At 38.7% G+C, this 23,527-nt stretch overlaps 2 protein-coding genes across 5 annotated transcripts in view; one reads left to right on the top strand and one right to left on the bottom strand.

Annotated features, from left to right (window-relative positions):
• Positions 1 to 2,308, bottom strand: part of SMPDL3B (sphingomyelin phosphodiesterase acid like 3B) — a 459,824-nt gene extending 457,516 nt beyond the window's left edge. Inside the window, exon 1 of the mRNA XM_044060102.1 lies at positions 1,992 to 2,308. Within this exon, the coding sequence (XP_043916037.1) occupies positions 1,992 to 2,169 (178 nt within the window). The 5' untranslated portion in view covers positions 2,170 to 2,308. The remainder of the gene's footprint in view (positions 1 to 1,991) is intronic.
• RPA2 (replication protein A2) overlaps positions 1 to 23,527 on the top strand; it is a 397,710-nt gene that overhangs the window by 6,110 nt on the left and 368,073 nt on the right. The gene's annotated exons all lie outside the window — the stretch shown is intronic.

The raw sequence follows: 23,527 nt of genomic DNA, 5'->3' as shown, positions 1-23,527 counted from the left end.
TTGGCTTATAATTAATTGCAAGCATTGTGGTTGATGGCTAGAAAATAATTTTCTTTTAATTTGCAACCTATAAATAACTGTGATAAAACACAGCTTTTCTGTGTTGCCAAGATGATAGCAGAATTTACAACTGCAGGTGGAACTGTATGTGTGTTCATTCAGTTGTTGTTTCACCTGGTCTGGTGACTGGTTGAGCCCAGGGGCAGAAGAGAAATCAGCACTCATTGCATCCCATAGACTCTAGAGACATAACTGTGCAAATGACCTCATTCATATCCCAAAACACCATGATTCCAGTCTTCTTATATTTCAATGCATCGTTTCGTTACACTTCATATTTGTTGCATGCTTATAATTTCAGTCATTCATTAGTTAATCTACTGCACTGATCCAGTGGGGATATAAAACATACCTGCAGGCTTTCTGCCAGTGCCATGCACCCGATTCCTACACATGCACCCCATGGCTTCATTTTATCTTGCTGAAGGCTGTGCTCACCTAAAGCACAGAGTCTACCTTTCCCCATCCAGACCTGTGATACACACAATATAATCCTCCTATAGCTTAGCTGATGACCAGCAGAATTAAAGGTAGACATACAAATGAAATACTGCTGCACAATACTCCATTGGGCCCAAGGACGAAGTCTGTCAAGCTGCAGCATTATCTTACACTTTAGAACACAAGATGAGCATTGAGTGGGATGAAAGGGTGTCAGATTGCTGCCCCATTGCAATGCTGCTACCTCACTCACTTGACACCAGTTCACATTAAGATCACTGACAGCTTGGCAGCTGACTAGGCCGGCTATGATTTAACAAAACCTATGCTGATGTCTGACTCTGCCATCAAGACACAGTTAGATTTCGTGACATGTGAGCCTGCAGTCTTTTTGTGAGTAGAGAAGGATATGTGTATGTAAGAGAGCTTCGCTGGCAAAGGGAGACGATTAGTCTAGCAGTCTGCTCTGCTTTAATATTAGAAGCACAGAGAAAAATATTTCTAAGTGAAATGAAATTTGATTTTTATAAGTGAAAGCAGCTGCTCGGGAAGGACAACGAGCACACAGTATGTACAACTGCATACTTTTAGGGACAGCAACAGTTGTGGCAATCTGTCAGACATATTTGTAAGATCTGCTACTGGTATAAATGTATGATTTTTGCATTTACCTTGATTGCTTTTTATATAAGCTATTTGAGTGCTAATATTTTGCTTTAGTTATTTCTACATTTGCATGGTAACTGACTTAAAGTGAGATGCTATACTTTAAAACTGAATATACCCACTTTAATACTAGAAAAATATATATCAAATATCATATTATCAGACTTTGTATCTGTGACTCAACAGCCTGTTATGATCTGCAGTTTTTTTCATACCTGACTTATTGCTTACAGAGACATGACTATAAGTAGCCTGTTATGTATTACATAGCTCTGATTTGATTAAACAACAATGCAAACATACACTAGAAGTGAAAATATATTGCTATTCTTTACTTTTTTCCATGTACTACTTGCTGTTGTATATTATGGGTACTTTCATTTTGCAGAGTAAATATTTCTGTTTTCTTTTGTTAATCTGTGTAAATTCTCCTGTTCATGTTTTATTATGATGTAGAGCTGTTCTCACAGAGCCTCAAAGGAAAATTGATCAGTTGGATATCCCAAAATCAAAAGTTAAACAAACAAATAAATAAGCATGTGTAATGTAAGAGGTAAACATATCCCATATGATTTTAAATGGTTTTGTATAACCTGACCAATGGAAAGAAAAACTCTATAATACAAAGTAATACTTCTCCCAGAGTTTTTCTGCCTTTAATATTACCTGTATATAGTTTAGTGCCCTTAAAGCAGTGGTGCACAACATCTGGCCCTGGATGCAACACCATCCAGCCCCCAAACAGTAACCAAAAATTTAAAAAAAGTAAAAAAATACTATGCCTTACTTCAGTCACGCAAATTTTCCAGCACATGTTTATTTACCTAATTGACTGCAGTTGCGGACAACTCTAATTTTAGCTGCGGAAGTAACTATTCTTTGTTGTTTATGACTTGTAGTCTGTAAACAGTTGTAACTTTCTGCAAGAGTTTGTAATAAGTCATGGCTGCAAGCCAGAATAAAATTAAATGTAAAGTTGATGTAGAAAACAGGCAATTTCATGACTGCTGTCAAAAATGGCAATCACCTCCTGTTGTTAACTCATAACGATTTACTAGGTTTTGAGGATGCATTAAGAATTCGTGTAGTGGCCCTTCCCCCAAAAAGGTTGTGCAACACTGCCTTAAAGAAGTACTGCAAACACAGACTAAAAAACATGTTTAAAACATCATGGCATGATGTTTCCTACACTTTAACAGCACTCTGGGATTATTTACAGGATTTTAAATATTTTTATATGTAATTCCAGACTTTGACCACCTGGAGGCTGGCATATTGACGTGGTTTGGATAAATCAGGTTGCCATTCAGTATCCAAGAAATCATTGTTTGGCTAAAAAATGTTACATCATTCAGGCCTCCGTTTGCCTAAAGTTCCTGTCATTTAATAGATGCTGTATGCGTACAAAGTACTGAGTAAAATAGAACAGTGTAAGTAACATTCCCAGCTGCTGAATGACTACTTAAAACAGAAGCAGTGCAAATGCCACAGAACACACTCAAAGTGCTGTTTATTGCTGCCCTTTTTTCTAATTTAGTTGAAATGGCACTAATTTGTGAGGCAATGAATTCCAGTCCATTTACTTCTCCCCTCCCCCATAACACTTAGCTTCCCTAGCTGTCAAAGTCCTGAGGGTAATTTGACCTGGTAATTCCATTGTTTGTTGATCTCAGCAGGGCGCTTGTCTCATGTAATTTAATCTTTGCTCTAGCATTTCCTTTGTTAGAGGAGACATTTTTTTGCTGCACAATAGCCATGGCCTTACTTGACTGCAATCACATCCAGTAAGGTCTTGCACCAAGGAGCTAAAGAATAAAACATTTATACTATTAACCAGTTTAGATCTTTATTAATTTAAGTGTTAAGGTATCACTTCATGCTTCCACTTTGTTAAAAATTGAGATTTACACGTGCAAAGTGTGTTGGTATGCAGTGTTTGTCTTCATATGTTTTTACTCCACTGGTTGGTTTGCAAAAAAAACCTTTTGCAGTGTCCCTGGAGTTGTCTTTGTACATACAAACCACATTGCTAGATTTTCCCCTTCATTTTTCTTGTGTCCAGAAGTCACTTATATAATCATCATCATCATCTTCTTTCGGCTGTTCCCGTTAGGGGTTGCCACAGCGGATCACCTGTTTCCATTTCTTCCTGTCCTCTGCATCTTGCTCTGTCACACCAACCACCTGCATGTCCTCACTCACCACATCCATAAACCTTATCTTAGGCCTTCCTCTTTTCCTGTTACCTGGTAGCTTCATCCTTAGCATCTTTTTCCCAATATACTCAGCATCCCTCCTCAGCACATGTCCAAACCAACGTAATCTTGCCTCTCTGGCTTTGTCTCCAAAACTTCCAAACTGGGCTGACCCTCTAATGTACTTATTCCTAATCCTGTCCACCCTCATCACACCCAGTGCAAATCTTAACATCTTTAACTCTGCCACATTCAGCTCAAACTCCTGCCTTTTTGTAAATGCCACTGTCTCCAACCCATATAACTTAGCTGGTTTCACTACCCTCTTGTAGACCTTCCCTTTCACTCTTACAGGTACTCGTCTGTCACAAATCACTCCTGACACTCTTCTCCACCCACTCCATCCTGCCTGTACTCTCTTCTTCACCTCTCTTCCACACTCACCGTTACTCTGAACTATTGACCCCAAGTATTTAAACTCATCCACCTTCGCCACCTCACCATTCCTCTATCCTCCCTCTCATTCACACACATATATTCTGTCTTAGTCCTGCTAACCTTCATTCCTCTTCTCTCTAGAGCATATCTCCATCTCTCCAGGGTGTCCTCCACCTGTTCCCTACTCTCACTACAGATCACAATGTCATCTGCAAACATCATAGTCCATGGGGACTCCTGTCTGATCTCGTCTGTCAACCTGTCCATCATCATTGCAAATAAGAAAGGGCTCAGAGCTGATCCTTCATGTAACTCCACCACCACCTTAAACGCATCTGTCACTCCCACCGCAGTCCTCACCGCTGTCACACTACCCTCGTACATATCCTGTACCACTCTTACATACTTCTCTGACACTCCTGACTTCCTCATACAATACCACAACTCCTCTCTAGGCATCCTGTCATATGCTTTCTCTAAGTCTACAAAAACACAATGCAACTCCTTCTGACATTCTCTGTACTTCTCCATCAACACTCTCAGAGCAAACATCACATCTGTAGTGCTCTTTCCCGGCATGAAACCATACTGCTGTTCACTAATCATCACGTCCCTTCTTAACCTAGCTTCCAGTACTCTTTCCCATAACTTCATGCTGTGACTCATCAATTTAATCCCTCTTTAGTTACTACAGCTCTGCACATCACCCTTATTCTTAAAAATCGGTACCAAAACACTTTTTCTCCATTCCTCAGGCATCCTCTCACTTTCTAAGATTTCATTAAACAATCTGGTTAAAAACTCCACTGCCATTTCACCTAAACACCTCCATGCTTCCACAGATATGTCATCTATAACAAAGTAAATTTTTTATTGATTTTTTTTTTAAATAAAGGACATCAAGGTTAATTTACCTTGAATCAGATAATGGATGCCACTGCAAAGAATCACTGTTGAAATATTTGTGCATGGACAAAATCCCTTACTAAATCTATTTGCCAGCCTCCAGTTCAATTGGTGCTATGGCTTTAATATACTGGTTTGTTTGCTTATGCCTTCCAAATATCTCCACCATTACATACCAGTTTTGTAGTGTAGTAACCACCCGACATGCCCATACACCTTTAGCCATCAATATGCAGCTACTCCTGTTCATATGAGTATGTGAATTCATTTTCTATCAAGTTGCTGCAGGTGCTAGGTGAGGTACATACAAAGGGAGCATTGTACTCAGTTATTGGCCTGATGAGGGTCGAGTACAGGGGAGTTATGACCTGTTTTGCTCTTGAGGCAATGCCTTTGCTAATGAGGTGAGCAATGTAGAAGGCTTTCCTTACCACAGTAGACACATGGTGGTCAAAGATTAGGCTACAGTCAGCTTGCATTCACAATTCTATCAGTACTGAGTTGTTACTTAGGGTATTATTATCTATATGGTAGTCTGCATGGATATCGTTTTTACCGAATGGGGTGATAATGCATTTTTTAGCATTGAGTTTCAGTCCATGGCTTTGACACCAATCATTCATTTGTGTAAGTCCTTCTAAAAGTATATGGACATCTTCTGACCATAAAATGATTACACCTAATTTGTAGTCATCAGCAAAGTTAGACACAGGCCCTCAGTTTTGGCCTGAAGTTCTGAGAAGTATATTCTAAACAATAGGGGGCACAGCACTGACCCCCATTGCTGACAGCTCTGCTGGTCAAGGTAAAGTCCCCAATTTTGACTGAGTGTTATCTGAAAGTGAGATGGTTAGCAACCCACCTGACAACATAAAAGTTTATATTCAACTGGGAGAGTTTATCAGTGATGCCCGAATGTGGGAGTGTATTGAAGGCCTTTGCTAAGTCAAGGTAGGTTGTATGCACAGATTGGCCTTCATTTATGCCTCACCTTGGTGATGCTTTTGAAGAAGTCTAACGGGTTTAACAGGTATGACCTCTTTGACAAAAGCAAATGTGTCAGATTAAGGGTATGTCCTTATTTATAGGGTGCATGATGATTTGTTCCATGGCCTTACAGATAAGGCTGGTTAAGCTTATAGATCTGTAGTTTCTGTAGTCTGAGCCACACCTTTAATATTGTTGTCAAGTGGCATATGACGAATGGAAAAAAAAAACTGTTACTTGTAAAACTAGCAATAAAGGGTCAGTGACATGAATGTTGTAAGGAGCAGCTATACTGTCACCTTAGTCAAAATACCTCCTGCATGACAGTGAATGAGTGTCTGCATGTATATATATCCATGAACACACCACATGTACAGGTGTGTGTACATCTGTGTATATAAACAGAGACACAAACAAATTCAGAGACGTGTGTGTGTGTGTGTGTGTGTGTGTGTGTGTGTGTGTGTGTGTGTGTGTGTGTGTGTGTGTGTGTGTGCATTTTCTTTTAGCCTTTTTTTATGGGTCTCCACTGAAATGGGCCTTTGGCTCAGTTTTCTAACCTGGATAACAAATGTCAAATAAGAAAATAAATAAAAACACACACACACACACATATATATATATATATATATATATATATATATATATATATATATATATATATATATATATACATTAAACATAAAGATTTACAGCAAATCCATTTTAATCAACCAAAGCAATGCATATGATAAACACATAATGACATGGCATATGCATTTATTTCTTTAAATTATTATCTATTTCCATCTTGATAAGGGGGTAAGTGGTCTCATCAACACAGCCATTTAAGTTGCAAAAAAGGCAAGTTTGAGAGAAGTTATGTGAATTCCAATATTACAGTTGAAGTATACCCTTAAAACAAGTAGGTGCGCTGCATGCAAAGGCCTAATAGAATACACGCATTATTACATATCCAGTCTACAACAAGTAGGTGCGCTGCATACAAAGGTTTAATAAAATGCACGCATTATTACATATCCAGCCTAGAACAAGTAGGTCGCTGCATATAAAGGTCTAATAAAATACACACATTATTACATATCCAGCATGATTCCGCAGTGGTACAGCGGTAGCGTTGTTACCTCACAGCAAGAGGTTCTCCCGTTCGATTCTTGGCTTGGCTTGGGAGTGCCTTCTGTGTGGTGTCTGCATGTCCTCCCCGCGGTTGGGTAGCGTTCAAAAGACATGCGTGCGTAAATGTGCATGCCATTGTTGAAGGTTGGGCATTGAGCTGGCACCTCGGCATTTCGTAAAAATCTACTGCCAATCATTAGCGGACCGGAGTTCTGCTGTGGTGACCGTTTACCAGGAAAAAGCTGAAATACAAACAACAACAGTTAAATATCCAGCATATACAAATTTGACTGACATTCAAGAATGTCTTGAATTACAAGCTGGTCAGTAAGACATAGCAAGGCTGTGGTTTTACAACCACATGAATATAAACTTAGATTACATATTTCATACATGCGTATGCACACAGATAGGGAAATAAAGGGAAATAGAGAGATTGCATTTACCTCAACTTTCAAATGGTAACCAGTGTAACTACTGCAGTCAAATATTCAGCAAAAGAGTGAAAGATCCAAACATTTTACCACCATGCAGGAAAGATAAAGAAAATAAATTCAGTGGAACGGAATCCATATTATACAGACAGATACTGCGTGTGTGATTCATGAAGGGTGTCACCTAATGGGAAAATACTTTTAGTACAGTAACAAGATTCAGTTTCACAGTTGTCTGACATTTTTTATTGTAAGATTTTATTCTTCTAGAATCTTATGATATTTGCAACTCAGTGGATTTGTTTCCAAGACGAAAATGTCCAAAGCAATGCTTCCTGTGAAATGTGGAGAAACTGTCTTATAAATATATGTCTGTATGAGTACATGCACTAATAAGCAACACTGTTGCAGAACATATGACAAATAATTACCAGTGAAGGGAAAAAAGCATGTAGCAACAAACATGAAACAAAAGAAAACAAAAGAAAATACAATTGCCTAAGTTGGGATAAGCTTTCCACTAAGTTTTACAAAAAACAAGCACATACTAAATATGTAATTTCACTGCTGCAAAGGCTGCAGGTCTGAGTTTGACTAGATAGCATCTCAGGCTGATGCTAATAGTCTCTGGGTAGGGGAGGGGAAGTACAAAACAACAAACTGTAAATTCTAAGCAATTCCTATAATAAACATCGAACAGTGAAGTCTGTGAAATCTAACCTGCAGTATGCACACAAGCTTGTCTGAAAATGTTGACTCTGTGTGAATATGTGACTTACACTACAGTAAAAGGTAAACAAAATAGTCTAGCAAGCAACTGATTTTAGAAACAAAACAATGTCCCTTTATAAGGATTGCATTACTGCTGTGCTTTCTAGAGTAGCAACAGCAGTCTAGTCGTAAAATGTCTGAAAGGCTACTTTTCTGAATGGATAAAATACACAGATTAGACCAATGAATGGCTCACATGGAAAGCTGTTGTCAGTAGAGCTGCAATTTGAGATGGAATGTGGCTAACTCCTTTGAAACTTCCTGCAGGCACACTTCCCCTACCCCCCTCAGCCACAGGTGAGCATGCTCAGAAAGGCAAACTTGAAAAGTAAACAAAGGCTGGATCAAAACAAAAAAATCCCTGGGATTGTCCCTTTAAGGTGTGGAAACTGCACTGAATAATTCTAGGTGCTTGTTCAGGTTTCACATGGTGCTTGCTTAGAGCTACTCTCATGTTAAGCCACTATGAATATCCTCATGGACCAATTTGAATATAAGAAAAGAATGACTCAATATTTAAGCTCGGATACCTATATTTCAGTTAGTCGTAACAAAGTTAATACTGCTTATAAAAGGATTAGAGTAATGCTGGACGACATGTTTTTAGAAGGGTCTGTTGACATCGACACCCTCCAATATTTGACCATGCCAGCTCCTAGAATCCCAATTATTTTTGGCACACCAAAAATACATAAAAATTTAGAGGACCCACCTTTCAGACCCATAGTGGACAGTAGGGCTTCCATTACTTATGCATGTGCCAAATATATAGATAGTATATTAAAACTATTACTGGACAAGGAACCACAAATATGTAGGGATTCGTGGAACTTTTTGGAAAATATTAATAAGTTACAATTTAATGACAAATACATCTTTGTAGTAATAGATGTAAAAGATTTATATACAGTCATTCCCTAAACCTTGGGTATTTCTTGGACAAGGGAATTTATGCTATACCACAAAGTTGATGCCAATAAGGTGAACCTAGTTGAAACACTACTTGACATAGTATTATCTAACAATTATATTATGTTCAACAACAAATTGTTTTTAGAAAATACAGGGGTGGCCATGGGGTCTCCTTGTGGGGCCAGCTTTGCCAATAGTGTTATGGCCCATTGGGAACACACATATTTGTTTAAGCATGAATCATTTCAACACAATGTCCTTTGGTATACACATTATCAAGATGACATGTGCCTAGTATGGAAAGGGGAACCCGACCACATACATGGCTTTATACGTGACATTACGGCCATGAATGAATTCTTGGAATTAACGTATAGTATTGGACTGGATTCCATAACATATCTTGATGTAAAATTAATAAAAGACAGAAAAAAATCTCAGTATAAAATTACAATATTTAGAAAACCTACCCATTCCAATGCCCTATTACATTTTTCCAGCTGTCACCCTTACCACCAAAAGAAAGCGGTAGCTAAAGGCCAAATGGTAAGGGCAGCAAGGATGGTGTCAGATGATGCAGATTTCTTGGAGGAATGTGATATTTTGAGAACTATGTTCCTTAAAAGAGGTTACCCCCATAAACTACTGACGGATATCATATTGGAAGTCAGAGCTAAGAGGGAAATCGGACATTTTTGACCAATAGTTTCTAGATATAGTAATGTTAATAACAATGGGACAACATCATCCCAAGAAATTATAGGTAGTGAGGGTCGAATAAGGGACAATAATAACCATATGCTGAGGTTTTTGTCAGCGTTCTGTATTGATTCCAAAGAGATCAAGGAAATCATTATTAAGAACTGGGCTATTATATCAGAGGACCAAATGATTAATAAAACATTAGGCAGTGCACCCATGTTCACTTATAGAAGAGGTGCAAATTTAAAAAGCATGGTCAAAGTAAAAATAGTTCTAAAGTGAAAAGTATAGAACTTAATAATATGGGAATGAAAAAATGTGGAGCACGCTCTTATTGTAAGTACGTTAGAACAGGGTTGACTGTTAAAATAAGGGACAAATTATATACCCTAAATGGGAGATATAATTGTGAAACAAAAGGAGTTGTATATATTGCAAGTTGTGATTCATGCCCCTCTTTCTATATCGGCAAAACCAAAAGAAAATTCAAGCAAAGGATATATGAACATCAATATGGTATTCTTAAGGGCGATATGAGTAAACGCACTAGCAAAGCATGTTATGGCTCACCCTGAGCATAAATTTACTTTCTCTGTCTTGCAACAAATTCCATTAGACCCAAGAGGAGGGCCGTGGCAACTTATCCTTGAAGAACAGAAAACTTTTTGGCAAATAAGGACCTCAGCCTACTCCCCCCCAGGTTTAATTGAGTTCATGTCTATTAAGTGTATTTTGAAGCTTAGGGCATTATGTAGATAATTGTTGAATATATAGAATATGTTAGCAAGATGGGCAAGCAGCCACTAAAAGCTAGCAATGAATGGTTATTTAAATATGAAAACCTAATATGATAATATAGTGTTATTTTTGAGTGTGTAGACATATACATGCAATATTTTAAGTAGGAACTTGGTGATATTTAGATTGTAAACTAAGGTTTTATACTGATGGCTTATATATGCAAAGCATATTTTGTTAAATTTTAGGTTAGCTTAATTGAAAGCTCTTTTAATTGTTTTATGAGTAGCAAATGATTGGTAATTAAATAATAAGTAATCACAGGCAAGTATATAAAAAGCTTGCTAGTTATGTGGTAAACGTCTGAAGAAGTGGGGACATTGATCTCCACGAAAGCACTCACATTAAAAGTTTGAATTTTACTGCCTGAGTACTGGGTCCCTTCTGTTCTGCTAGCTTGCTACATTTTGGATTACCAAAGATAGATTATATACTCTGTCACCCAACCAACAATCAAGGCCTCTCTTAAAAGCAGTCAAGCTGTCTGCCTTCCTAACTCCAAGGGGGTGAGACAGCAACCCAAATTTGCCCTGCACAATGCCTCTTCTACAATGAAAGGAAACATTTTCATCCTGCTAGCAGTTTACAATTGTTGTACATCTCAGTAAAGGGGTTTTGAATTTCTATACTCAAGTTGGTAGAAAATAAATTATCATGCATTCACTTTAAATTAAAATTAAATATGGTCTTATTAGTCTAGAATTTATTGAGTGCAGCAATACCATTCTGAGTCTATGCATATAGTCCATTCCTTTAACCTGTCTTATTTGCCTAGTAAAGTCCCTCTGTAGTCATTCCAGTCTTTTAATCTTTTCACACTTATGCAACAGTAAAAAATTCAATATGTAGCCTAACTATAGTTTTATATAAAAGGAGTAACACTTTCTTATCTCTGCTTGTAAGTGTTAATATGTCCCCAATAGCCAAGTAACATTTTATTGTAATCTTATGTACATTGGCATCCAAGGAGAAATGTTTATCAATTACTATTCCAAGATCTCTTACACTTGGAACTTCTAAAATATTACCATTTAACACAAAGGGTTGTTATTACCAAAATGGACCACTTTTCATTTATTCACATTAAGCTTTATGTAACTGATATTTGCCCATCTCTCCAAGGACCCCAATAAAGATTGTACCCTGTACTGTACTGACCATATCTATTAGACACTATTAGGCCTTCCTTGGTGTCATTCACAAATGTTATCATTCTGGGAAAGTCTGACATGAAAAGGTAAACATTTTAGGTCCCAGTACTGATCCTTGGGGTATCCCAACTTCCTGCTTTTTTTAACTTCTGACAGATCTAACTTTATAGGTTCTTCCACCTAGTCAGTGACCTCTCCATCTAATAATACAGTTGTTAATTTTCCTATCTCTTATAATGCTTAAGCTTTTTTTTTCATGAAGCACAGTATCAAAGGCCTTAGCTTGTTCCAGATACATAACATCCACATGTAGTCCTTGGTCCACAGCTTTTCTGACCAAATTATCAACACCAAGGTTGGTTAAAGAAGAATGACTTTCCATAAACCCATGCTGAAATATATCAAAATTTGCCTCTAAGTCTTTGGTGAAGAAGTTATTTATGATACGCTCAAAACATTTTCCCAATATGCAAGTCAGACTTATTGGTTGATAGCTGTCAGTCTGAGTTAATGAACCTCCTCTTAAAATGTGAACTATATGCACCACTTTTCATGATGATTGAACAAAAACAAGTTATATATTTACCATAATGATGCATTTATGTTGCATGTTTTCGTCCTTCCTTAGCCGATGGGTCTTGGATCTCACCTCAGATCTGGCTTTGGCCACTTCAGAAGACTTTGACACTGTAGCTCAAGTTCCTCTCCTTACCCATAATCCTCTCCTGAGCCTGGATTACCTCAGATCAATTTTTCCCTCTAGTTGCCTACCATCTTGCAACAAAAGAAGGTAGCCAGTCAAAAACATGGTCCAAATTAAACTACATTCTAGTAAGAATAGACAGAGGGAACAGGACAACAGTAGCTCATTTAGCCAGGCAGGCAGGAATCACTCTTCAGGACAGACCAGGAGCCTAAATGGAAAACTTCCAAAGCAGGAAGGGGGCTGGAAGATGGGAGGCTGATGAAGGATGAAAACAGACAACACAGATGCATCATTATGGCGAGTAAATAACTTTTGTATTATTTATTGTCTTTTTGTCTATTCCTCAACTGATGGGACAGAGTCCCTAGCTACAGAAAAATTCCTGCGTAGTTCTCAAGGAAGGATATTCTGGAGTACAATTGAGACAAATGTTGCTCTATCCCTACATAAAATGTCCAATTTGTAATAAAGGTGTGAGCACTGGACCAAGTGGCAACTGCACAAATGCCATCTATGGAAGCCTAGGACCAGAAAGCAGATGAAGTGTCCACAGATCTGGTGGAATAAGCAGTAGGAGGTTTAGAAAATGTCAGCCCTTTACACTTATAAACAAAGGAAATGCAATCAGTGAGCCATCTGGCTAAAGGTAATTTTGATACTGCCTTGTCTGATATAGACCTGGAAAAGAACACAAACAATTGGTCTGATTTCCGGAGCTCTTTAGCTCTATGCAGACAGAATCTAAGCTGTCTGTGAACATCCAGCAGGTACAGCATGTATTCTCCCTTGTTTGAAGAGCTTAGAAAGAAAACAGGTTGATTGATGGACTGGATGATAGCTGTCTCCAATGCCACCTTGGGTAGGAAAGATGGGTTGGTCTAAAGGGACACCCTATCCTTATGAAAAAACAGATACAGCAGCTGGGAAGAGAGTGCTTGGAGTTCTTATACTTGATTAGCCGATGTAATTGCAACAAGAAAATGGTTTTCTAAGACAAAAGTCCATCCTAGAAGAGGGCTCAAAGGGAGACTGTGTCAAAGCCTGAAGAATTCCTGTTAAATCCCAAGGGAGAGTAGGATCTTTAATAGGTGGTCAAAGTAAAAAGGTACCTTTCAGAAAGGCCTTACATAATCTCAGTGATGATAAGGAAGAATGGCTTTCACCTATGTGAAAATTAGAAATGGCAGCAAGTTGGATATTAATTGTAGAATAAGTAGCTCTACTATTGAAAATGGAGGCAAGAAAATCAAAACTAGGAATAGGTGCTAAAATGGGTCCACTTATCTCTGGGGAGCCCAGACAGAAAATATTTTCCATTTCCTCTTATAAATCTTCCTAGTAGAATTGCATTGGGAGGATGTAAAAGGATGTGACACACCAGAGAAGAAAGCCTGGACTGTCTAGCCATCACTGGAAGTGGAGAAACTATACTGCCATCTTGAGGGTCCTAGGAGAAGGAGGCATAAAGGATACCAGGGGGCCAATCATGAATCAAAGTGTCTCTCAGTGACTACCCTTCTGGATGGATCAGGGCAAAATACCTGCTGCACTTGGAATTGTGGGGAGGGGAGAAGAGATCGCAGCACAGCTGGCCTCATTGGTAAAAAATCCTTTCTGCCACTAACAAGTTGAGAGACCAATTGTGAGGCAGTAAGATGGACCTGCTAGCATGTTAGAATTCCTTGGAATATGTGTTGCCAGCAGAAAGCATCCAGCAGAGATTGCCCATTGATACACTGTGAGTGCTTCTCAACATAATGGGTAGGATTGGGTTCCCCCATTTGTTGATATACCAGAACACTGACAGTTTGTCCATCTGAGTAGCAACCATTCCTGGAGGAAGAATATCTTGAAATGCCTGCATTTCTAATAGGACTGCTCTCATTTCCAGGACATTGATGTGATGATTGCCTCCAATGGAGATCACATGCCTTGAACTGTCCTTCACAAATAATGCCCTCCATCCCAGTTGGAAGGTGTCCATAATCATTGTGGCTTTGGGTGCAGGAAGGATAAAAAGGAGGCCCTGAGAAACTTCTTCTCCATAATCCACCAGACTATGTGTTCTCTGCAAACTTTTGTAATTCAGATTGGTGCAGTCAGAGGGTGACATCCTATTACCCATTCCACTGCAAGTATCCATTGCAATGCCCTCATTTGAAATCTTGCCAAGGGTACCAGAACAATGGAAGCCACCATAGACCCTAGAAGTTGTAGGACTAATTTGGTTGGAGGGGAAGGAAGAGAGAGAAAATGTGTGATGCTTGGCTCTGCAATGTGGTCAAACTTATCTGTGGTAAGCTCACAGTCTGCACCACAGTAGCCAGAGGAGCTCCGATGTATTCCAGAACTTGAGTGGGGTAGAGCTGAGACTTGGCATAGTTCACTATGATTTCCAGTTGAAGACATAGTTGGAAAAAGCAGTCCCTGGCTTGAATCAGTAGATGTTTGGTGGGAGCAGGGAGGAGTCAGTCACTGAAATAAGGAAACACCTAGAGTTCTAGAAGTCTCAAGTACGCTGCAATCACGACCATACACTTGGTGAACACTCTGGGGGCTGTGATGGACCAAAGAGTAGGGCCCTGAATCAGTAGTGACTGGCTCCCAGATGGAAGAGTAGGTATCTTTTGGAGCACCTGTCTATTTTGATGTGATAGCATGTATCTTGGAGAGCTATGGAGCACATCCAACCATCCTTGCACAACAGGAGCAGAATTGACTGAACCATGACTATCTGAAACTTTGAGTGTTTGACAAATTGATTCAAACTGCTGAAATTCAAAACTGGTCTTAGGTTTTCATTTTTCTTTGGCACTAAAAAGAATCTCTATTAAGTTCAGGATTCTTGCTAGTTTGGAAGGACTGCTTGGATGACTCTTTTTGTCAGTAGTTTTTCTACTTCTATGGGTGCTGCTTTCCTCTGACTGGGTGGAACATTAGGAATCCTTTTGTTCTGATTGGGAGGTTGAAGGAAATATGGTATATAATAACCTCTGATATTATACTCTGCACCCAAGTGTCTTATGTGATGGCTATTCAGGTTTTTGGTGCAGAGAAAGTGCCCCCTGACTGCATCCAGAGTGCAGCAGTTGGGCAACCTTTTAGGAGTACTGAAAGAGCTTCTCAGAGAAAAGACCCCTGAAGCAGTGGTGTTGCAGGCCACCTCTGCCATGATAGTGATGTCTGCCATTAGAGTTTCACCCTATACTGTGGGGGGGGGGTGTCTCCATAGCAATCCTGGGAAGACCCCAGCATCTTGCAAAACTACATGTTTCTACCTCCTCTCTGGTTCCAGAAAAAAGTCCTCTGAGGTTAGAGAAATGTATGCCTACAGCAGATACCGTCTTCCTATCCTGTTCACTCCTGGAGAGATCTTCCTTCACCATAGGGCCAAACAAGGTAGATCAATCTAAGGAACATTGATAAATGATATCTTAAAGGGCCCTGAAAAACCACAAAGGTGCATCCTGATGTGCCTTCTTATGGCATTTCCTGAACCAGCAGCTCTCAAAGCTCCTCATAAGGTGTGAAAAATCAGCTTTGTGGAGGCATTCAACATTGACTGAAGGCTGGTCAGTTGTGAAGAAACGGTCTTCTTGTCCTCTGCAGGCAAAAACTCTGAGGGGGGCATTGGAAAAATCTTGATCAGTTCCCTCTGAAATCTTGCAACGTGTGCAGAGTAGTTCAGCAATCTGAAAGCGAAGGACACAGATGTGTAGACATTTTTTCCCAAATCTGTCCAATGCCCTGGACTTTCTCTTCAGGGGATGGGCAGAAGAAGTCTGCTCAGCAAGTTCTTCCTTGTTGGCTGCTACTATCACCATAGCATCCACTGGGAGAACCCTTGCTTCAATGGCCCTAATCCTTGGCAGAACAAGGTACTTCTCTGTCTTCTTGGGAGTAAGCTCTGTGATGTCCAGAAACTTCCAAGCCCAGTGGGAGATGAAGTGCACCATCTAGACTGTCAGGGGACTACCAACAACATAGCTGAGCTGGGTCTAAAAGCCTCAAGAAACACTGACTCCTTTTGTGGAGGGGGGGGGGGGGCAGAAGTCCAACCACTTTTCTATCTCAAAAGTCCAAGGATTTCAACCAAAAGAGACATCCATAAGGGGTGATCTGGGGGATCCCTCCCCTTCATTAAAAGTCAGTGTCTTCTGTTAAAAGACTCCTGAGGGGAATCTAAGTGCCTTCTTTTGCATGTACACTTCTGAAGGGGCTCTCTGGTGGGATGCTCCAGGGAGGACTCAGAAGTTTGAGCATAATCTTTCATGAGGACTGTCTCTAGCCTTGACTGGGCCTGCTGTCCCAATGGAAAAGGATGAAAAGGCTCAAGATCCAAAGTAGATAGTTGTGGAGGGGGTGGCAAGCATGTCTTGTCCACAGAGGTGGAAAATGCTCTTTCCACTATTCCAGAGGCAGAGGACATGAGAAAACCAAGAATTGAGCTGGTAGGACCTGAAACCACCTGCCCAAGATGACTCTGATCATCCACAGTATCCTGCCTCAGCACAGAGATTACAGCCAAGCTGTCTAGTGCCAAGGTTCTGAGGGTAAGGGATGGCTCCAAAAATGTTGAAGTAGAACCCAAACCCCAAGATCCAGCTTTGACACTACAGCTCCAAGATCATTCTAGCTCTGAAAGAGTCAGAGCCATCTGAATTAGAGAAAGTGTTGGAGTTGATGAGGACCAGGGTTAGGATCTGGCACAGACAAACCTAGGATTCCCAGGTCCAAAGACTCTGAAAATGGGGGGGGGGTGGATTGGAGAAGGAATCAAAAGTTGGGATGGGACTGGAGGTAGGCTTATGGATCCAATGGAAGATGGAGGCAGAATGACTCCCAACTAAATCTGAGTTCCAAAAAAATTTTCTCATCATCCTGTCCAAATCTGCTTCTGTCGGGCGCCTAGTTGACCAGAGGGATAAAGAGTTTGAAGTTGATCTGGAAATCTGTTGAGGTGTCTCCTGTAAGACAGGTGAATGGAGTTTCAAGGAAATAGGCTGTGGGGAGAATCTAGGAGACTTCTGGTATGAAGATGTTGATTTGGATTGAATTTGATCCAAAGGGATAGCTGGATCTGAGGATCTTGGTTTAGATTGAATCACATCCTAGGATTTTGCAATCTTCTCGAATGGAGCTGAGCCCAAAGTAGAAGGAGGAGAGAAATCAGGGGAATGCTTCTTTCAATATTTAACCTTGCCAGCATTATCCCGCATTGATGCTTCTGAAGATTTCTTAGAGGAGGGTGGAGCTCCAGAATAAGAATAAGAAGATAGAAGCAGGCCTTTCAACACAAGCTTGTTTTTGCACTTGACTAGTGTTCAGTGATTAAATCCTGCACAAATGGTACAATTAGTGTTAAGATGCCCTACTCCAAGGCAGTATACACACTTTGAGTGAGTGTCTGAATTAGGAATTTTGTGCCAACAAGATGAGTATTTTTTAAAACCAGTTGGTTTCTAAGACATCTTGAACCAAACCAGCAGCAGTAACATACAACTCCTAAAAATCAAAGGCAAGGAAGAACTACCAACAACAATAACTCTCAACTATCAGCACAGGTACAAAAGAGAATACCAACAATGGTAATAGGAGGGGTATTCTAACACAAGGTAGCAGAAACAATAGCAGGAGCACAAGATCCAACTCTATTGACTATATATATATATATATATATATATATATATATATATATATATATATATATATATATATATATTGATCTAGGACACATGCTTGACTAGCATATGCCCGAATCACAAAACATCGAACACACTTACACGAAAGCGCTTAACATCGAAAAGCACTTTCATGTATGTGTAGTTCAAAAAAAATCTATGTTTCTGCAGGGGGGGCTTCGCCCCCCTACACTCCCCACCTGGGGGGCTGTACCTCCCACACCCCCTACTTTATTATTCTCACTCTGAGATCGCACTACAGTGGGGAAAAGGGAATTTTCCCTTACCCGCACTATAGCCCAATCTACGAAACAGGCACACATACACAGAAGCGCGCTTGTCGATGTTAAGCGCTTTCGTGTATGTGTGTTCGATGTTTTATGATTCGGACATATGCTACTCAAGCATGTGTCCAGATCTCATATATATATATATATATATATATATATATATATATATATATATATATATATATATATATATATATATGTGTGTGTGTGTGTGTGTGTAGAGAGAGAGAGAGAAAGAGAGAGAGCAACTAACAATATAAATATATAATTATATATCTTCTTTTTAATCTAGGATAGAAAAGGAAGGAAAGAAACTGAAGAAAACACTGTCTGCTAAGGAGAAATAAGAAAATAATGACTTATCTAAATCAAACAACCACTCAAGCTATAGGCGACCATGTCTTAACACTGAAGCGGCAAATGAGATTTGAGATAATCCAGGTTTAGGAGAGGATTATAGGTTAGGGAAGGAGCACAAGCTATGGAGTCAAAGTATATTGAAGTGGCCAAAGCTGGATCTGAGACCCATCAGCTGAGGAGCAGACAAAAAGACAACATCAGATTCACTGCTAAGAAAATTCTGATATAAATACTACAGGCACTTAGCCAGATGATTCACACCTTTAGCCTAAAAGTACCCATTACGACTTGGCTTTGCTGCTGTTGTAGGCTTAAAAGCTTTAAGTGCTTTCTATAATAATTCTGGAGTTATAATTGGGTACATTTCAACACTGGAATGCTCTATTAATGACTCAGATAGCCAGAGGTAGTTTTAACTCTTGCACATTTTTCAGAAAATAATCTAGACAACAACTGGGGATCTGATAACATAATTCATACGTGCTCCAATGTTAAGTTTGATAAATTCTCCATTCTGTAATATCCTAAGTGTGAGAATAAATGTTTCTTATTAACAACAGCATTTTCATCCAATTTGTGCTAATAACTATGTCTAGAAAATTGTCCTAATTTCCTAAACCTTAGCCTGACCATCCTATACCTGGCTTTGTTGTTTGTACTAGGTCTCCTTTTATAAGTCTTCTAAGTGAGCTGTTTCATTGCTTTTTCGTTTATATGAAGAATTGGAGTAAGATGTGTTATAATGTTATAACACAACCTAAACAAACTGGTAAGGAATGTATGAAAGCTATAAACACCATTCATTTGCCTTACTAAGGCTTTCAAGTGACAGCTGTCAGTTACAGATGCATGAATAGGGCTGCTAGACTGGGCTAGACTGACAACTTTCATGGCTTGCAATAGTGTGGGAGAAAATCTTTATTTTGTTAAGAACAACAGCTCTGAACATTTAACAAAGCCATGCTGTTTACTAATTTTGTATTGAAGAAAACGTAAATAATCATTGAAAGTTTTTTTAATCAGCTTGCAGTCATTAAAGATCAGAACAATTCAACAAAAAATGCTGACACTATTTTCAGAAACCATAAAATAAGCCACTGATTTACACTGCTGTCATTGTAAATAAAGAAAACAAAACTTATTTATTATATCCAGGTTATGTCATATTATTAAAGCACAAACTGCTTTGTGGGGAAAAGAGGAAGCGACTGGAAAGCAAAATTATGTAAGGCAGTTTTTATAATAATTGTTTTGGTGTATAATAAATAAAAATGTAAACTTGTGATTAAGGCTGAACGGAATAGGTGTTCAGAGACTTGGATTTTTCATACCTAAGAATCACAAATTATTGATAACTGAATGTAAACACTGACTGATATGAATCTTTTATGAGTATTATATAAACATAACTACAAAAAAACAAAAACATATAACTGCAAAATGTTTGTATCCAAAATCACTATTGAAATAACAAGTGCATCATACATGGGGGTTACACATTATATTATACTAAAAAGTTAAGAAAGTATTTACATTGCTCAAAAAAGAAATTAAAATATAACAACAAATAGTAAGAGTAAACCTGATGCATTAGTGTTGCATAGAATATTAAAATATGATGGCAAAATATTTTTTGCAGTTTCAAGGAATAATTTTCTTTTAATTATTCCTATATTTACACAGCAGTAGAATCGAAGTGTGAAGAGAATAGATTTGCTAGGAAGTACATTCTCCAGGGGCTTCTGGACCCTTCCCCTTCTACCTTCCATTTGTTCTAAGCTATAGTAATCTGCCCAGGTAACACAGGCTACGACAGCAGTGATCAGGTTGAAGAACATAGTACAGATGTGTAAGCAAACTTGCCATGACAGTAGATGTTTGAATGGTCACTGCTGCAGTAGCTGCTCCCTCCATTACTCTTGATTTTTGGTGCCAGGACTTGGACATTTATTTATTCTTTCTGTCCTAACAGTGCCCTCTCAGGGCTTAGCCTCTATCTCTCAGTTGGCGTAAAAATCTCTGAAAGGCTTGGTGCTCAAGTATGTCGTTTTGGTCTACTCATCTTGAGCTGACTAATGGTTTGCAGAGAAGGTACCCTGCAGCTTTGGAAGCTGGACAGCTGTTATATGCTGTGCAGGATATAACCATATAGATTAGGCTACTGCAGCAGTGACCATTCAAACATCTACTGTAATGGTAAGCTTACTTACACAGCTGTAGTCTTAAGATCCCAGAATGGAAGCATAAATAAGCAGCTTGATGTTTTGATGTAGTTTCAGTCACGTGAGGCAGTAAAACAGGAAAAAGAAACACAACAGTAAAAGATGAAGTAAAAATGTAAAACTAGTGCACTGTTGTGTATAGACTGCTGTGATGTCTGCTTAAGACAGTCAATAAATAATTCAATGATTAAGGATACAAATGTGTTCCACTGTAGAAGATCCTCTCAACTTGGTCTGATTTGCAGACTGGAGGGGGCACAGGGGATTAAGATACTCCATCCTTTAAAGACAGAAGGAAAGAAGTGGTTACTGAGAAAACAGCACTAACAAGCTATCCAGCCAGTCTTAAACATTTGGAAGATGTGCGAACAAATGGTACGGATGTCAAAAAAGTTAAAGCAACTACAATCTTGAGGCAGTAATTACCAGAAATAAACTTTATCAACTTCTTTGAATTCCGTATTGGGGTTTTTTATATCATAATTCTATATTGAAGTGAAGGTAAACCATCCTCTCATGCTAAGCTGTCCTCTAATTAAGGGGGTTTCACAAGGTCCATTCCTCTCCTGGGACACAACAAAAGCTATCCTATCCACCAGAAAATGACAAACACAAAACTAAACAAATTACTCTTCTGGGCCTTGGGAAACTGCTTATTTATCGACCCTAGAAGGTGGAACAGCAGTTGGAAAAAGGGTACTACTTGTATAACCTGAGTACAGCCTCTCTCACATTACAGCTGCCTCAATGAAAATCTGATCCTTACTACAGACAACATCAAAGAAATAACACAATTTATTGGTTCGTATCTCTTGCTACTTGTAACGAGCACTACTATAAGGTCTTAGGAAAAGCCAAATGGCTTTCTGTCTGGCAGATAGCAGACCTGACCCTGGCTCATTTGCTTATTTGTTGCTTACATTACATCTTTGTCCCTTTTCACAAGTAGGCCGTCGGTCAAGCACTCACAATGAATCTTATGCTATTCACCCCAAAAGACTTATCTGTTCATAACTCACAAAAACAAACTTACCTGCAGTGACTCTAGCTTCTAAACTTTGAAAATCACTGCCTGCACCTCTGAAAAGGAATGAAATATTCAGTTTTTTAAGCTAGTTGAAAACACACACATACACAGACACTCACACACAAAACTGCAAAATGCAAATATTTCCAAGATAACATACCCACATAACTTCTCCAGCTACTTCTACATCTTGTACTCCAATATTCAGCCTATAAACAGTAATCATACTAATGTATAATTTAGTTCTGAGACCAAACCTGTCTTTTCAAAACCCACAAAATCTTGTAATACTAATGATTTTTTTATTCTCTTACAAGTATTCCATGTATATAACCCAAATATCCCTCCCAGGCTATCTGAAAATGGTCCATGAAGTTCCATGGAAAAGAAATACAAATGAAATAAATAAATAACAAAATGAAAATCTAGGCATTTTCTTAAAAATAAAATGTCAGTCATGAATTTGTTTGTCTTTCTCATATGAATACTCATTACAACATGGAATACTGTTACGTGTTAGGCTATGATTACACCTGTATTTTGTTGTATTATACACATGATATTTCAAACATTTGTTATTATTAATTGATCTGGTACTGTACTGTAAATGTTTTATATTGTTTACTGTCTGGTGTGTGAACTGTACTGTGCTGCTATGTTATTATATATTTCAGGAGTTTGTACTTCATAATGGAGTCTGAAAAAGATCAATGAGGATCAGTACCCTGTGCTGGTTAACATACTCAAATAAATAAATAAACACATTATTTTCCAAAATGACAGTGACATTCCAACAAATCAGCAATATATTCAGTGCAGAGTTATTTCTTTTATTACAGGACTCACGCTCCTTTCTCAGTGAGATATGACTATTTGCCTTGCTAGAAGCATCAGTGTAGTAGATAGTAATCTGAGTTACAGAGGTTTGGAGATCACTTCATCTTCTGCTACATGATGCACTACTTGGCCAGACCTTGAAGAGGATGCAAGCGTTACCAAGAACATCACAATCCAGGGAGGGTGTGTGTGTGGCCAAGATGGTGAACAGCTAACAGCACTGTTTTTTTAGCTCTGCTTCATTTTAATATTTCTGACAGGATTTTTACTAAAAAATTCGAATAGATTGTTTCAAAACTTGGTGGATTTATACTTGAACATCTGTTGAAAGATTTACTACAAAAAATAACACGTCTGAAACTCTTTTAACTGTTTTTTCTTGTCAAGAAAACTAGAAAGAGCTAATTGTCTCAGAATGAGCCACTCTAAGCAGTGTACAGGGCAGTACTATGAAAAAAGACATATAGGATATACTAAGTAACATCAGTGAGATATCTATAAAGATAGATAAATTAGAAAGCAAAATAGACAATTTTAAAGAGGAATATAAAAAACCAAGATGGAGTGCTGAGTGAATCTCTTAAACAACAATCCTCACAAATCTTGATATGGAAGAGGCAATGTCTGATTTTCATGGATGATTACTTGAAAATGAGAATAACACTGAATTTTTTCTGAAACAAAACAACCTATTCTGGGATAAAATAGAAGACTTAGAGAACAGATCCAGAAGGAATAATATCAGGATGTATGGGATTCCTGAAAAAGAAGAGAGAGACAGTATGATTCAATTCCTTAATACCTGGCTGCCTGAAACTTTGAACCTG

Source organism: Protopterus annectens, chromosome 1.part2 (assembly GCF_019279795.1).
Source record: "Protopterus annectens isolate FY-2018-M chromosome 1.part2, PAN1.0, whole genome shotgun sequence".
Taxonomy (NCBI): domain Eukaryota; kingdom Metazoa; phylum Chordata; order Ceratodontiformes; family Protopteridae; genus Protopterus; species Protopterus annectens.
Note: the sequence above shows the minus strand (reverse complement) of the source record. Positions and strands in the feature narration are given on the sequence as shown.